Consider the following 18,921-nt stretch of genomic DNA (forward strand, 5'->3'; position numbering starts at 1 on the left):
TACATACATACATACATACATACATACATACATACATACATACATACATACATACATACATACATACATACATACTTCAATACATCCATCCATCCATACATGCATACATACATACATACATACATGCATAGATACAAACATACACACTGTATATACATGCATGCATCTATCCATCCATATATACATACATGCATCCATACAAACATACATACATACATACATACTGTACATACATTACATACAACACATCCATCCACACATACATTAATACATACATACATACATCAATACATGCATCCATCCATCCATACATACAAAATTAAATTAAATTAAAAAATATATAAAAGGAAGTTTACCAAAGAAAAATGTAATGAATTAATATGAAATATATCCGCTATTTCAAAATCAGATTTTTGAGCCCAGTTTTGTATGTTGTTGCGCTGAAGCAGGATTTCAAACACCTTTCGCTGCCGTTCTCACAGCTCAATCTTTTTCTGGTTCCTTTGGCATCTCGTATTTCTCGCTCCATTTATAGCGGGAGTGATCGCACATTCTCTCTCTCTCTCTCTCTCTCTCTCTTGTGGTTGCGGTGGGTTACGGGCCCCGGGGCCACGGGTGACGGTGTGCTGACCCTCCTCATAAATCACAGAGCATGAAACAGACTCGCGGCGAAACACGCTCTCCTCCGCTGAAGCGCCGCTGGACAACACGCTTCACAAGCCTGAGGAACATGCACTGAGAGACAGAGATTCAGTCATTTACTCACTCTAATGCAGTTTAAACTCATATTTATGTGCTTATTGTGGATCATAACAGTTGTTCATATTCTTCTGAAATCATATGATTGTGTAAAAAAAAAAAAAAAAAAAAAATTCGAAGAAAATCTTCCCTTTTAAACACAGCTCTAAAATTGTTTTCATGCTTGTATCAGATTATAGTGGCATTTAGTGTTTATTTATAGTATTTATGTATTTATTTTGTATTACTTTTAAATTATATTTTGAAATAATTGTATTTTATTTGTATTTTGTATTATTTTTATTTATTTTTTATTTTCTATTTTTTTTATTTTGAAATATCTTTGAGAGTGACACTAGATGTCACTCCTTTGACCTTTGACCCCACTCCCTCAAACATCCCATGGTCATGACATCACATCACAGTATTTATTTAATTTGTATTATTAATTTATTTAATTTTAATTTTAAAATATTATAATTAATTTAATTTACCTTGCATTTATTTTTTATTACTTTTATTTTAAATAACTGATTTTGTATTATTTTATTTTTATTTATAATTTGTATTTTTTGTATTATTTTATTTTTTATTTATTTTCATTTTGAAATATCACACACTAGATGCCACTCCTTTGACCTTTGACCCCACTCCCTCAAATATCCCATCCTGATCATCGCATGACACCAAAAGTCCTTCAAACGTCCAGAAAACTCAAACGTTCAGTTCCATTCTAGTCCAATCAGTGTTTCAAACTTTAATGAAGGTTTTGACCGATATTTGAATAGAAAATCAGGTTTCTTCTTATCTCTTCTACTAACATAAATTAAATTAGGCCAGTCCACGAAAGCGCGTCCCCGCTGGCCGTAGTGAATTTCATTAGTTCTGATGCTCTGAGAGTGTGTTTGGATTTATTATGAATGAGTCTCCTAATTAGTATCCTGAACCGTGTGTGTTTTCTGCCTCTCGTAAACACGTTTCGCCGGGGCTGTTAGACTCCGAAACACAGCCAACACACCAGCGGCTCCATGAGAAGGACCACGAGTGCCAGTCGCGCTATTATTAGGACCTTCAGAAAACATGCTCTCTGCCACCGCGATACTCAGAAACTTCCAGCACGTCAGAGATGTTTTACACTGATGATGATGATGATGATGATGATGATGACAGATTGAGCGAGATGAAGAGATTTTTCTCAGAATTGCATGTTTAGTCAGAACTGTGAGATATAAACTTGCAATTCTGAGAAAAGATGTCGGATATAAACTCGCAATTGCGATTAAAAAAGTCAGAATTGCGAGAAAAAAGTCAGAATTGCACATTTATTTCTCGTAATTGTGTTTATATCTCGCAATTTTGACTTAATAACACACAATTCTGACTTTATATCACAATTCTGACTTTATATCTTGCAATTCTGAGATAAAAATGTAGCATTTATCTTTTAAAATGTTTTATTCTGTGGCGGAAACAAGCTTCTATAGTAAAGGCGTCAAATAACAAATAACATAAATAATATTTTTTTAGTCTATTTAGTCTATATTTTTTTATATTTTATTTGCACGATATATCGGTCATCATATCGGTATCGGCCGATATATGTTCATTTTTAATGTTATCGTTATCAGGCCGATAAGAAAATTTGGCCGATATATTAAAGCTGATAAATAATGTATTATTTCCTTCAGCTGAGACGCTTCAGATGCGCACTGTTCAACATGATGGGTTTGAACTGCTTGAAATATGATTGGAATAATAAAAAAAAGGAAAATACAGTAAAGTGCAACATGTGCAGTGCAAGTCCGTCATAAAGTCTACATAAAATTATAATGAGAACATCATAATTGTGTGTTTGGGACATGGCTTTTAATGGTGAGACTTTTTTTTTGTAATCAGGCTCTCAAAATCAAAAAAAAACTTTATCGGCCAATATATCAGTTATCGGCTCTCAAATATAAAAATTTAATAGCAGCCATAACTTTCAAATCTGTGCACGCCTAGTTTGCACCATATTATCTGTCAGGTAATAAAATAACACACTGAAATGTGTTTCCTTATACTAATAGTACTTTTAATTTATTATATTATTGAATAAGCATTTATGGTTCATTTTATTTTATTTGTATATTTCTTTTTTATTTTATTCTTTTTAAAAATTCATTTTATTTTATTATTATTTTAAGTTATTTTTTTTTTTATGTTTTTAATTAGATTTTTTTTAACCTTTTGACCCCACTTTCTTTTTTTCAAAAAACTATTTGACTTTTTTTTTTTTTTGTCTGCAGAAATACTTTTATTAAGATTTCTTTTAAGGTTTGCACCATTTTGTTTTTTAAATAGTCCTGTGGTGTGACTTATGAATAGGTTTTTTTTTTTCATATTTAAAATATTCATGTGACACGTCACATTTAAATGTACAAATATTCTAAAGTTAATCTAAAAGTTTATATAAAGTCATGAAAATAATAGATGTGTTATTTTCAATTAGCACGCATGTATATTAATTCTAGAACTTGCTGTGTGGTTGCTAAGATGCTGTTGGCACGTTGCTAAGGAGTTGCTAGGGAGTTCTGGGTTGCCACACGGGTGTTGCTAGGTGCTTGTGGGCATTGATAAAGATGTTCTGTGTGATTTGACTGGCTATTTTTCACCCCTATCATTGTCCGCCAACTGAAAATCCTCCAATCGATTGCTAGTTTAGCACTGTGACATCAAGTGATCTGCTTTAAAAGCCCAGTTTGTCGGCATGTTTCATGTTCATTACTAAAGTGAAATCTTTAACAGGCCCGCTGAGTCCAGGCTTTCAGAAGAAAGGTCGTAAATTAACAGACGGACAGATAGAAACGCAAACGCCCCCGTGCTGGATGTCAGTGAACTCGCATTTTCTCTTTTAATATCAGAATGTTAGTGCATGATGGCATTAGCATTACACACACAGTTTGATGCTCCTCCTATAAATCAAAGCGCTGATACACAATAAATCGAGGCCTGTGTTTTGCTGCCGGCGCTTCACATCCTCCCACACGAGCGTCTAATGGCCGCTGACTAACATGCATTTGTGTCATTGATAAAAGCACCATCAAATGCTGTGCGAGGGCATGTTAGCGTTAGCCTGACAGGTCTTTCTTTATTAGACTGCATTGATTTCGACTATAATTGTAGAAAGCGTAAAATAAAGCAGCATTGTGTCCCACAATGCAATAGATTTGACATTTCTATTCCAGCTTGACAAATGAATCATGAGTCATAATATCAGCGATGTTGAATTTATTTGCTTGAACAAAAACTGAATCAAATAAATGGATGGAATTATGCATGCAGAAAAATAATCTGAATTAATTTCTTGTTTTAACCATAAACTCACTTCATGTGTGATACGTTTTTTCAGAAAGCAAGAATTAATATCTTCAGGCATTTTGCACTAGTAAATGCGTCTTGATTTAAAAATGTTTGGATGTTTGTATTGGAAAACAAGACAGAAGCACAAATACAGTAGTAAAATACATGAGTTATAATATTTGCTGAAAGCACTGTTGAGCTCTTTAATTATGTTGATGATAATGTTGTTGTTTTTTCTTTCATTATTTGAATTTAATTCACATATTATCTATTATGACATCACAGGAACTGCCGACTCCAGAAGTAAAAACTCCATTTTCTCCATAGGGAAATTGATTTTTAATGATTTTATAAACCGCTAAAATCAGCCCTACTGTGAGCTACGAGGCTATTAATCGATAGTATTTGCTTCTATTGAAGCCATTTGCCTGCGATATTTCAATTTGGTTTTAATATAATTGTTTAACAGTTGAATTTGTGGTCAAAAACTACATTACCCATGATGCTGTTCAGAAATACCACCAATCAGAGTCAAAACAAGCAAAACAAGCTAAAAGACCTCTTTAGCTTCGCCCACTCAATTCGTCCACTATTGAAATATTTATTCAATAGGCGGGTCCACAATGCGTGTACTTTTTCCCCTAGATGGTCTGCTTGCTCGAGCAGATCCGTTTCCGCGCTAGAGAAGCGTTCAGTTTCCGCTTGCTAATTCCATCATGTAAATAGCGAATCCGTTTTGGCGTGAGCGCAACTGGCTTTTAAAGGGAATGGAAGATGAGACTCTGATTGGTTTATTGCACATTATGCCTAAAACACACCCATTACTCATTAAGAGAATAGGGACGACCCTTTTAGACCATGCGCCGGGAGCGCTGACCATTTGTCAAGTGGACCAAGTGGATTCGGACACGACCTAAGTGCAGCTTTAGACCATGCGCTTAGATCGTTAAAATAGGGCCCTAAATATATTACATACAGTGTGTATAAATAGTATTTTATCTTCATGCTGTGGAAATACAAACCGTAAGACGCGGCACTGAAAAGGGGCGGAGCTACAAAATACCTTATGTAGCTCCGCCCCTTTTCAGCACTGCGCTCGTTGTCTTTTGTCTTCCGGTTTGTATTTCCACAGCGATCTTACATATTTATAAATGTACTGTCCGTTTTAAAATCTCCTCGGTCGACTGACATTTGTTTAGACATCTGCTTTAAACATTACAATGCTCATGATAACCTTCGTTAACTCTATAATAAGTAAATCCACTTCACCAGCTAATCACTCCTCGACAGCGATGCCATAGAAATATACAGAGCGACCGCAAAAACACAAATTCAAAGACAATATTCTAAAGATGGTGGCGCTTGTTTTTCTTGTGCATAAGGTCTGTAAGTGCATCAGATGGAGGTTTAAAGTGGTTCTCTGGTCCTTCCAGACCCACACAGTGTTTGACTCGGCCAGCGTGGAGATTAGACAGACTTGGCTGAAATCTTCTCTTCTATATCCAAGCGCTGTGGCTCCTCGCCCAGAGACTCGACCTTTAACTGCGTGCCAGAGCAAGAAAAAACAGAAAAACAAACAGCAGCCGTGTAATGTATGAGCGCCCACTCCCGCTGATGCCAAATAACCTGATTAAATCTGCTCCGTTACAGCCAGGTGATATATTTACCCAACCAATCTGGAATTTGTCTCACTTAGCAACAAAATCAATCAAGAAAAGAGTCAAAAAAGAAGTCAAGAGGAGGAGATGAGACATGGAGGGATGGGACTTCTCAGTTTGCACACTAATAACTGCACAAGAAACATGTTGTTTATCTGTTGTCTTAGATTCTGAATGACTCAATTAATACTCATTGCAGTTCATTTGCCTCCTACGCTCAAATTGCTAGTGCATTTCTCAAACCGATACAAGAGAAGTAGAATGTACATTTCCTGAAGAAAATGTGAGTGCTTGCAAAATTCGGCACGGTTGCTAGGGTTTTTCTAGTGGGTTGCTAAGGTGTTCTGGCTGGTTGCTAGGGTGTTCTGGGTGGTTGCTATGGTGTTGCTAGGCAGTTGCTAAGGTATTCTGGGTTGTTAGGTGGTTGCTAGGGTGTTCTGGGTGGTTGCTATGGTGTTGCTAGGCAGTTGCTAAGGTATTCTGGGTGGTTGCTAGGTTGTTGTGGGTGGTTGCTAGGCAGTTGCTAAGGTGTTTTGGGTGGTTGCTAGGGTATTTCAGGTGGTTATTAGAGCGTTTCTAGATGGTTGCTAGGGTGTAGAAGAAGAAGAACTGAAGAATAGTATTTTCATGTTATGATAATGATCAGTTTGACGTTTTCAGTGGCGTTTTTCAGCCTGGCATTAGCGTTATATAACTATCCGAGAGCGATTCATCAACAGCCTGTCCTATTATCAGCACTTGAGCTGAACATGTGAGGATGACAAACACTGTATTAGTATGCGCTGTTGGCTTTTCCAGTCAATCGCATCGGTCGTCTCTTACGTGGAGACGAGAAACTGCTGGAACGCCGAATATTAACCCCTTTTATGTAATCGAGGTTGTGCATAATCATCCCTCTCATTCATTTAGACTTTCAGACTTTTTCATGGGCATTTCGGGGACGATTTTAGGCACATTCTCCTCCAGTCTGCTGCGATTTACGTGATCTGATTAATGAACGAGTGCAGTGAGCTGAGAAATTAGCATGTCATATGCAGGTGAAAGAATTTATGCACTTAAAAATGTCTGAATGTCATTTGCTTTCATATTTTATTGTCTAATGCATGTGTTATTCATTGTGTAGAAAGATGCACAAACTTAAACACATTTTACATGCAAAACGCTGAGGTTTGTACAGTGTGAAATGCTAAAATAACAGATCTAGTGTTGAAGATGAAGACAGTATTGGGTTTGTTTGTGGTTAGTGGATGATGTTAATGAGATTCTGCCTTGAGGAGAAAAACAGCTGATTCAAACATGAGAATAAATGTGAATTTGTTTGCCGTTGTTGCTTGCTTTCATTCTCTACCAGTCAAAGGTTTGGAATCTTTATGATTGCATTTATTTGATCAAAAATACAGTAAAAATTGTGAAATATTATTGCAATGTAAATCATCTGTTTTCTATGTGAATATATAGTAAAGTGTAATTTATTCCTGTGATCAAAGCTGAATTTTCAGCATCATTACTCCAGTCTTCAGTGTCACATGATCCTTCATGGAATCATTTTTAATGTTTTTTTAGATGTTTCATGAGCATCAAATCATCATGATTTGATGCTCAAGAAACATCTAAAAAAACATTAAAAATGATTCCAAAGTTCTGTAATGTCTCTCTTTCTTAAGCAGATACGAGAGCTCCTGACTTTGCTTTGAGATCGATAATCATCTATATTAAAAATTGCATTTGTGTAATGATGCATAGTAAAAATAGCTGACCTAATCACCTCTGTTGAATACATTTATAAAGTTACAAAAGATTCTATTTCAAATAAATCATAAATATTTCTTGAGCATCAAATCATCATATTAGAATGATTTCTGAAGGATCATGTGAGCATTGCATTTTTACATTGTAATAAAATTTCTACATTTTTACTGTATTTTTGATCAAATAAATGCAACAAAAAAAAAATCACATTTCTTGTGTACATCCACTAACCACAAACACATTTTTACTGTAGCAGAAGAGACTTTCAAAAAATGATTCCAAAGTTCTGTAATGTCTCTGTTTCTTTAGCAGATACGAGAGCTCCTGACTTTGAGAGCGATAGCATCTATATTAAAAACTGCATTTGTGTAATAATGCATAGTAAACATAGCCGACCTAATCACCTCTCTGTCCTCCTCAGGTGTGCAGAGTGAAGTGTATTATTAATTTTTGGTCCCAAATTTGTATACATTTTTACTGGTAGTCACTGTATGAAAACGTTTTGGGGTATAATACGTCACAGTTTACTTTATTTTGCTCTCCTCACTTACATAAATGAACTATAGTGTAATGCACCCAATAGTAAAAAAAAAAATATATTGAAAATGATATCACTATAATTATCAAATTTTTTTGTTTCACTGTATATTAAAAATTGCATTTGTGTAATTTACATTTACATTTAGTCATTTAGTAGACGCCTTTGTCCAAAGCGAAGGACAAATTAGTACTAAAATTAAGCGAGTCATCGTGAAGAGACAAAAACAATGCAAGAAGTGCTCAAAATACAAAGTGCAGGCATTGCTCAGAGTAGCATAAGCCAGACAAGGGAGGATTAAAGGAAAAGAATAATAAAAAAAAATTTAATTATAAGGTTAAGTGTTCACGGAAGAGATGGGTTTTCAGCTGTCTTTTGAATGTTGTCAGGGATTCTGCATCCAGATGAGGGTGGGGAGAGCGTTCCACCAGCATGGAACTGTGAATGAGAATGTTCTGGAAAGTGATTGTGTGGCTCTCTGTGATGGAACCACGAGCCGTCGCTCTTTGACCGATCGTAGGCTTCTGGTAGGGATGTAGACCCGTAGGAGTGAGAGAAAGTAGGAGGGAGCTGAGCCTGTGATAGATCTGTAAGCAAGCGTCTCTAGGTGCATTTTCATTACAGATCTGCGCAAAACTTTTGCGATTTTTTTTTTTTCCTCTAAATATCGATAAAAAACTATTGCGAAGTGACAGCGTTTCCATTAACCGATGTTATGCGACTAAAACTCCTCTCGCGATAAGTCATTCCAAAAATCATGGCAATGGACGTTGGTAGGTTTATATATATCACAGCCATGTACCGCACTAGCCATTATTACTATTAATGGAAGGAAACGTAGGCATGTTATCCAAGCATTAACGGCAAGGAAAGACCCTTATGAGCGGCACATATGAGGTGTTTCTGGGTGTTTCTCCCTCATCTCTGCTCCAAGGTCTTGATCGTGGCATTTATTTGAGGTTTAGAATCCATTATTCCTGTAATTCTTTTGTCTTTTATGAATTTAATAAAGAGCTCTGTCTCGTATTATGTCCAAACACACCGCGTCGTCTACGTCAGGTGACTGTAAATGCACAAAAAAAGTTTCCATTGCAGTTTTGTGAAATATTCCTTTTTCGAATTGCCTGAAAAAACCTCCTCATGCGAGCGGAAAAACTTTTTTGCGATAAATGCGAGTTTTTGCGAAATTGCCGAAATTTCAATTCGCAATTTCAATTTGCGCAATTTGAAGGGTAATGGAAACGTGGCTAATGATGCATAGTAAAAATCACTAACCTAATCACCTCTCTCTGTTGTCCTCCACAGGTGTGTAGAGTGACGTGGAGGGAGGCTCATGGCTTCCTCATGGGGCCGGGGCCGGCTGTGGTGTCTGGGTCTGATTCTGGCCCTCGCGTCCCCGAACCCCTGCTCGGGGTGCCCACCTCGCTGTGACTGTGCGCCTCAGCTGCGCTCCGTGTCCTGCCAGCGCAAACGCTTATCCGGCGTTCCCGAGGGCATCCCGACAGAGACCAGGCTCCTGGATTTAAGCCGGAACCGTTTGCGCTGGGTCGCACCGGGAGATCTGGCTCCGTATCCGCGTCTGGAAGATGTGGATCTCAGTGAGAATCTCATCACCACACTGGAGCCCAACGCCTTCGCTAGCCTTCAGGCCCTGCGCACGCTGAGACTCAGAGGAAACCAGCTGAAGCTCGTGCCCATGGGAGCGTTCGCACGACTCGCGAACCTCACCGCACTGGACCTGAGTGAGAACAAGATCGTCATCCTGCTGGACTACACCTTCCAGGATCTGCGGAGTCTCAAACATTTAGAGGTTAGTGTGTAAAATACTGTCGCTTTTGGCTTGATTAGATAGGTGAGTTTAACATTTAAAGGTGCAGTGTGTAATATTTAGGAGGATCTGTTGACAGAAATGCATTATCATATTCATATCTATGTTTTGAGTGGTGTATAAAGACCTCACATAATGAACCGTTATGTGTTTATTAGCTTAGAATGAGCATTTCTCTCTACACACACCGCGGGTCCGCTTACATCGTCATGTTTCTACGGTGGCCCTGAACGGACACATGCGTTTCGTCACTATGTTGTTCTTCGTGTAAAGAAGCGAACTAAAGTCAGCGAATAAATCACTGACACAATGATGAACAAGTAACAATAATATTCACAATAACATCGTTTTACTGAATAATCAAGTAAACCTAATTTCTTCATTTATCTTTGTAAAGAAACCTCACTGTTTAACTGGCTACTCTCTGCTGACTCAGACGGCGACATCACTTCCTGTCGACCACCGTAACTTCTGTTGGGTGCAGTTCACAAACTCACCACTAGCTGCGCTAAAACTTACACACTGCACCTTTAATGTTCAACAATATTATTGATCTGCCTGCACTGACACCATTATATGAGAACTGAGCTGGATGATCACATCACTGTTTTCTCCAGAGCGGCTATATATATAAATGAACTAAATTAATAACTTTTTTTACAACAAAAATGAACCATCACTAAACATGAACACTAAACTGAAGCTGGACTATGACACTATTTTCTTCTAGAAACAAACTTTGTTGCATTATTTTCCTGTTATCTCTGTAAAGCTGCTTTGAAAGACTGTGTTGTACAAAGCGCTGTATAAATAAAGGTGACGAGTTGACTTATAAGTCCTTTAAAGGAAAGTCTGTTCACTTTGTGGACAGCTGTTTTTATTTCTAGGAAAGGATTTACCAAAACAGGGAACTGATTAAATTATAATTAAAAGGATAAATAAATGGAGCTGCACAATTGCGATTATCAAATCAAAGGCTGCAATTTAATTAAACAAGAATTAATATAGTCCTTTACACACAAGCAGCTCCTGATCTGGTGTTTTCAGTGTCTCTGTTCAGTGCTTTGAACAAGAATTTACGTGAATGATTGAAGACATAAATATTAATATTGTAACTTGTAGTGTAAAGTTATTTATTATTTTATTATTCTTTGTTAATATTTTGTTGAATATTTTTATTATATTGATCGCATATACATTTTTATTTTACAGTGCAATTTTAATTTATTTATATGACACAATATACTAAATAAGTGCAAAAAAATAAAATAATTATATATATAATGATATATATGTTTTCTGATTATTCTTTTCACTCCTCTATCAGAAATCTTGCGAGGAGCACTGGTCGAGGCAAATTTATGGTGAAATTATCGTCTTTCCACTTTCGTATTATGGCCCCAAAAGTGCTCACTGGACCATTCAGAAGCTTAGAATGGCGCCTATAACCAATGCCATCATTATGTTTTGCAACAATTAGGTTGCGAAGGTCTTGAGACAGCTCTTTGCTTTTACCCATCATGAGATGTGTCTTGTGTGACATCTTGGCAATGAGACCTTTTTGTAGGCCATCATTTGGGACTGAACCAGCTGTTATTAATTTCCACTGACAGGGTGCTGGATTGCTTTTTAATTACTGTAAGTTTTCAGCAGTTGTCTTTGCTTTCAATGCCTTTTTGCGCCTCCCTTTCTTCATGTGTTCAATACTTTTTCCCTGTGTCATTTCACATTATTACACATAACTTAATTTCTGAACTTATTTTTGTTTGTTTCTTTGTATGTATGGCTTACTTGGGTTGTTACCAACATCTGGTGAAAATTTCATGTCAATAGCACCTTTGGAGATATATTTACTGAGAAAAATGATGACGTGTTCAATACTTATTTCCCCCGCTGTATATATATATATGAGAAATAATATATTTATTTATTTATTTATCTATTCATCTTTCCAGGCTAATACAGATATTGTGCATGCGTTCACAACAAAATTACAAAATATTTAACTAAAATGAAAATGAAATTAAAAGCATATTTATTTATTTCCAAGCTAATCCAGATGTTCTGCATGCATTCACAACAAAATTACTAAAAATCTATTTATTTTTTAATTTATTTATTTCCAAACTAATCCAGATGTTGTGCATGTATTTACATAAAATTGCTAAAAAATTAACTAAAATAAAAATTAAATTGAAAGCATTTTGCTTGTTTGTTTGTTTGTTTGTTTCCAAGCTAATCCAGATGTTGTGCATGCATTCATAACAAAATGACTAAACATTTATTTATTTCCAAGCTAATCCAGATGTTGTGCATGTATTTACAAAAAAAAAATTTTACTAAAATGAAATTGAAAGCATTTATTTATTTATTTATTTACGAACTAATCCAGATGTTGTTCATGTATTTACAGAAAAAAAATCAGTTTGTCTGTTTGTTTGTTAATTTCCAAGCAAATCCAGATGTTGTGCATGCATTCACAACAAAATTACTAAAAATGTATTTATTTATTTCTAAACTAATCCAAATGTTGTGCATGTATTTACAGAAAAAAAAAATCAGTTTGTCTGTTTGTTTGTTAATTTCCAAGCAAATCCAGATGTTGTGCATGCATTCACAACAAAATTACTAAAAATAATTTTATTTATTTCTAAACTAATCCAAATGTTGTGCATGTATTTACAGAAAATAAAAAATAAATAAAATAAAAAAATAAATTTGTCTGTTTGTTTATTTCCAAGCTATTCCAGATGTTGTGCATGTGTTCACAACAAAATTACAAAATTTTTATTTATTTATTTCCAAGCTAATGCAAATATTGTGCGTGTGTTCTGGAGAAAAACACAAGCATTGGCTCTATCAAATATAATTGTTTTTTCTACCCGAAAGGCTAGGCTTCATGTCCTTTTTCCTAATAAACCCACTTTAATTGCAGTGGTAATAACGATTCTGTCTTTGTTTTCCAGGTGGGTGACAATGACCTGGTCTACATCTCTCACAAGGCTTTCTCAGGACTGATAGGTCTGGAAGATCTGACCATCGAGAGGTGCAACCTGACGTCCATATCCGGCCAGACTCTTTCGTATCTGCGAAACCTCGTGACCCTCCGACTACGCCACCTCAGCATCTCCGCTCTCGAGGACCAGAACTTCCGCAAGCTTTCTGCTCTGAGGGGTCTCGAGATCGACAACTGGCCCTACCTGGAGTACATCTCTCCGCTGAGCTTCCAGGGTCTCAATCTCTCCTGGCTCTTCATCACCAACACCAACATCACATCTGTCCCGTCGGCGTCCTTCCGAAACCTGGCGTACCTGACGTCTCTGAACCTGTCCTACAATCCCATCTCCGTGCTCGAGTCCTGGGCCTTTCGAGACCTCATCAGGCTTGTGGAAATATTTTCTGCTTGTTTTCCTGCATGTCATGTGACCATTAGCTTACATCAGGGAAACCGTGAAATTTACGTCGAAATAATCGGTTCCCTAAACATGCTAGAACAGCTTCATATAAATAATGATGACAAACTGTATTTGCTGTATATTTATACATTTAGAAGACGCTTTTATTCAAAGTGATTTACAAAAAGAGGATCAAAAGCAATTTGTTAACAATATTTGTGCCGATAATATTTGTAATATACAATGCCAGGTTTATATGACAATAAAAAAAAAAATTATATATATATATATATATATATATATATATATATATATATATATATATATATATATATATTTATATACACTCACCTAAAGGATTATTAGGAACACCATACTAATACTGTGTTTGACCCCCTTTCGCCTTCAGAACTGCCTTAATTCTACGTGGCATTGATTCAACAAGGTGCTGAAAGCATTCTTTAGGATAGAATAGCATCTTGCAGTTGATGGAGATTTGTGGGATGCACATCCAGGGCACGAAGCTCCCATTCCACCACATACCAAAGATGCTCTGTTGGGTTGAGATCTGGTGACTGTGGGGGCCATTTTAGTACAGTGAACTCATTGTCATGTTCAAGAAACCATTTTGAAATGATTCGAGCTTTGTGACATGGTGCATTATCCTGCTGGAAGTAGCCATCAGAGGATGGGTACATGGTGGTCATAAAGGGATGGACATGGTCAGAAACAATGCTCAGGTAGGCCGTGGCATTTAAACGATGCCCAATTGGCACTAAGGGCCCTAAAGTGTGCCAAGAAAACATCCCCCACACCATTACACCACCACCACCAGCCTGCACAGTGGTAACAAGGCATGATGGATCCATGTTCTCATTCAGTTAACGCCAAATTCTGACTCTACCATCTGAATGTCTCAACAGAAATCGAGACTCATCAGACCAGGCAACATTTTTCCAGTCTTCAACTGTCTAATTTTGGTGAGCTCGTGCAAATTGTAGCCTCTTTTTCCTATTTGTAATGGAGATGAGTGGTACCCGGTGGGGTCTTCTGCTGTTGTAGCCCATCCGCCTCAAGGTTGTGCGTGTTGTGGCTTCACAAATGCTTTGCTGCATACCTCGGTTGTAACGAGTGGTTATTTCAGTCAAAGTTGCTCTTCTATCAGCTTGAATCAGTCAGCCCATTCTCCTCTGACCTCTAGCATCAACAAGGCATTTTCGCCCACAGGACTGCCGCATACTGGATGTTTTTCCCTTTCCACACCATTCTTTGTAAACCCTAGAAATGGTTGTGCGTGAAAATCCCAGTAACTGAGCAGATTGTGAAATACTCAGACCGGCCCGTCTGGCACCAACAACCATGCCACGCTCAAAATTGCTTAAATCACCTTTCTTTCCCATTCTGACATTCAGTTTGGAGTTCAGGAGATTGTCTTGACCAGGACCACACCCCTAAATGCATTGAAGCAACTGCCATGTGATTGGTTGATTAGATAATTGCATTAATGAGAAATTGAACAGGTGTTCCTAATAATCCTTTAGGTGAGTGTATATATATATATATATATATATATATATATATATATATATATATATATATATATATATATATATAATTTTTGAATATAATATAATGTGATATACTATAAATTTTAATTGTTTTATTTATAGATATACATAATAAAAAATATTAAATACATATAACATCTATAAAAATCTTACTTTTTTTTTATATAATTTTTAATCTTCAATTATTATTATTATTTTTTTTTTAGGCTAGTCCATATATTTTGAAAAACACAAGCAGTGGCTCTATCTAGAAGGTTCTTCTACCTGAAAAGACTTCTATTCCTTTAGTCACACTACTGTACATTTCTCAAACATGCTCCGTCTCCGTCCGAGAGCATCATTCCACATTATACTCAATAAAACCACTTCAGCTGCAGTCGTAATAACAGCTCTGTCCTTGTTTTCCAGGCTGAAGGAACTCCACATGATCAGCACAAACCTGCTGACCGTCGAGCCGCACGCGTTAGGAGGCTTACGGCAAATCCGAGTCCTGAATCTGTCCAACAACGAGCTGGTGACTCTGGAGGAGAGTTCCTTCCACTCGGTGAACAGTCTCGAGACGCTGCGAGTGGACGGGAACCCGCTGTCCTGCGACTGCCGTCTGCTGTGGATCCTTCAGCGCCGGCGTACCTTAAACTTCGACGGGAAGATGCCGGTGTGCGCCGGACCGCCAGAAGTCCAGGGATTTATGCTGAGCACCTTCACGGATTCGGCGTTGTTCGATTACTTCACTTGTCAGAAGCCGAAGATTCGAAACCGTAAGTTGCAACAGGTTACGGCAAACGAAGGCCAAGCGGTTTCGTTTCAGTGCCGTGCCGAAGGCGAACCGGCTCCGGTGATTATATGGATCTCGCCTCAGCGAAGACGAATCACTCCTAAATCAAACGGGAGGATTACGGTTCTCCCGGGCGGGACGCTTGAGATTCGTTACGCACAAGTAGCGGACAGTGGTACGTATATCTGCATTGCTAGCAACGCCGGCGGAAACGACACATACTTCGCAACGCTAACCGTAAAAAGCCAACCGGCGGATTCGGCGTTCGTCTCCAATCGTTCGCTGTACGCGTCGGATTTCAACGACACCGGGCTCAACAGCACACGCGTGTTCCTGAAGTTCACGCTGGATTTGACCACCATCCTCGTGTCCACGGCCATGGGTTGCATCACGTTCCTGGGCGTCGTGCTCTTCTGCTTTCTCCTGCTGTTCGTGTGGAGTCGCGGACGCGGACAGCGCAAAAATAACTTCACCGTGGAGTATTCGTTCAGGAAGACCGAAGGACCGGCCGCCGCCACGGGAGCCGGAGCCACGCGCAAGTTCAACATGAAGATGATATGAAACCACGCAGCCAGGGGCCCAATGGGGGAAGCTTAGACGCCCAACACTCACACACACACTGCTGATACGCAGAAACACACACACATGCCGGCTATGGACTATTACTATTGGACTATATTATATTAACTAAAACTATTTAAAAAATGTTGTTTAGTTGAAAAAAAAAAAAAACATTTGGAATTTCGTTTAAAGTTGAAGCATCTAAAAACTAAATAAAAAATAACTGAAAACTAAATAGAAATTAATAATATATATATCATTTTAATTTTAGTTTAAGTTTTCATTAGTTTGTTGTGTGTTTTTGTTTGTTTGGTTTTATTTTTTTAATTGCATTTTTTTCAGTGTATTTAGTATATATCAGTAAATTCAATTTATTTTTTTAAATATATAATAAAAAATCAGTTTATAACTGATATTATATATATGTATATATATATAATAGTTTTTTATTTTTATATTTTGTGTTTTCATTTTAATTTAGATTTATTAGGTTTGGCTTTATTGTTTTTTTTTTTTTTCAAAATTTTTATATATATTTTTTCAGTGTATTTAGTATATATTAGTATATTCAAAATATTTAATAATATATATCATTTAATGACAATTACACTTTGTACACAATTTACATTTTTTTCTGTTATATATATCAGTTTATGTCTTAATTTTTATTATTTTTATTTAAATTTTAGTTTACTTATTTTAAGTTTTATTAATTATAGTAGGCTACTTGGACTTTAAACGAAAATCTGAAATGTTTTATTTTATTTGTATTAATGTACCATTTTTAAAATAGCTTTAGTTAACAATAATAACGCTATATACACAAGCCAGGTCATGAAATGATCTTGTTCTCGCTGCCTTTGGAAGCACGTCGCTATTTCTATTGCAGCTGATGGTTAAAAATACGATAACAAATATAGACTTTTTGCATTTTTTAGGAGCAAATTGCAATTGGGAAAACTCAGATTTGCATTTATAACTTTATTTGCATTTAAGACTTTAATAAGTTTCCTTTCACCTGCTTCCCTGCTCAGATCTGTCTCTGAGCTTCCAATGAGTTTTATAAAAACGAATGGCAAGTAAATTTGCTCTTTAGAGTTGCTAATTAGCATAGTAATTTAGAGACAAATGCAGCGGAGGCAATTTCCATAATGCGCTCCTCTAATACAACGCCCACTTTCACAAAGCCACAGCTGAGAGGAGAAAACAACCGGCTCTAAATTAGACGTGAATCGATTGATTTCGCGAGTTGTAATGGTGTGTTTGATTTGCACCGAACCGCAAACAAACACCGTGAAGGAATCATCCGATCGGCTGTGTGTTCTGCGATGAGCAAGTGTGTGAGTTGGGTCAAACACACCGGCCCGATCCCTGTCAGCCAGAAGCACTGCAGGGTTTATGAAGCCCTCGCTTCTGACTGCAGGTTAACGTGCCTGAACCGGGTCAGATGAGGTCAGGGGTGCTGGTTACCCACAATCCCCCTCTCTCAGCCTCGGTTCACGCACGCGCCGACGACCCACCGGCCTTCATGGGGGCAGGCGCCTGGGTGTCGAGTCCACGAGACGTCATGCACAGAGAAAAACATGCACACGCACACTAAAGCCATATGTTTATAAGAGGTTTACAGCAATAGATCGACCGCACTTTGATTCATATTCAAGTATTGCATAATATATTCCCTTTGCATTAAGGTTCAAACACACAGTGCTTCTAAAGCATTTGAAGATGAAGATGAATAAATACTGTAACAAATGCTTTAACTAATGGGACCTCATTGTAAAGTGCAACCTTTTTATTTTTCGACTTAATTCTTAAGTAATAAACTATGGTTACACTTTATTTTAAGGTGTCATTGTTACAGTGCAATTATATATTTAAGCACTGAGTAATATTAAGCAACTACATGTGCTTACTATAGGGTTAGAGTAGGATTAGGGCTTGGTTGAGGGTTAGTTGCATGTAATTATGCAGAATTTACTGTTAATGTAACATATGTAACAAGGACACCGTAAAATAAAGTGTTACCAAAACTAATAAGTGATTCATTAATGCACATTTATCGTTTATGCATCATCACTGTGAATTCATTTTCATTGCATTCGCCACTGATTGCTTTTGAAATTGCACATAATAATAATAATAATAATAATATGGCATATAGTATGTAATGTTAGATGCTTCTCTTCAGGATATAGATTCGCTTGCACTGAACATTTGCCATAATGCACAATGATGATTCAGCACACATGCGTGGTTTTCTCTCATCCTGACGGTCTTTGTTTCGGCCGGTGTGTGAAAGTCTCTGCTTCTCCTGCCCAGTCCGACCCCCCCCCCCACACACACACACCTACCCCATGATGTCATCCCCCCCCCCCCCCCCCCGACTGGGTCTCAATGAGGGAGGGTCCCTGGCTGGTGACCACGGATGTACATGTCGCCCATCTAGTCCATGTGTCTTTGACTGTAGAGGGTATTATCTTTCAATCTTTTGTTTCAAATGTACTTTGAATTGTTTCTTTTCTTTAGTGTTTTTTGAGAAAAAAGAAAGAAAAAGCGTCAACAGAATCTGTCGTCAGCACTGCAGAAAACGCACCGAGAGGTTTACTGAGATCGTTTTAGCTGGTTCAGCTGGTGTTGAAAACAGATAAAGTTAACCAATAAGCTACAAGAGCCATAAACCAAGAATGTTGTAACTTAAACTCACCCGGAGAGTGTGTGTGTGTGTGTGTGTGTGTGTGTGTGTGTGCGCGACATGACAAATACAGTCAAACC

The 18,921-nt window shown here is 37.4% G+C and overlaps 1 protein-coding gene across 1 annotated transcript in view; it reads left to right on the plus strand.

Moving 5' to 3' along the window:
• Positions 1 to 16,306, plus strand: part of lingo3b (leucine rich repeat and Ig domain containing 3b) — a 59,021-nt gene extending 42,715 nt beyond the window's left edge. Inside the window, exons 2-4 of the mRNA XM_081374102.1 lie at positions 9,328 to 9,832; positions 12,817 to 13,232; positions 15,222 to 16,306. Of these exons, the coding sequence (XP_081230228.1) occupies positions 9,356 to 9,832; positions 12,817 to 13,232; positions 15,222 to 16,149 (1,821 nt within the window). The 5' untranslated portion in view covers positions 9,328 to 9,355 and the 3' untranslated portion in view covers positions 16,150 to 16,306. The remainder of the gene's footprint in view (positions 1 to 9,327; positions 9,833 to 12,816; positions 13,233 to 15,221) is intronic.
• Positions 16,307 to 18,921: the final 2,615 nt, after the last annotated feature.

This window comes from Scardinius erythrophthalmus (assembly GCF_964197995.2).
Source record: "Scardinius erythrophthalmus genome assembly, chromosome: 9".
Classification (NCBI taxonomy): Eukaryota; Metazoa; Chordata; class Actinopteri; order Cypriniformes; family Leuciscidae; genus Scardinius; species Scardinius erythrophthalmus.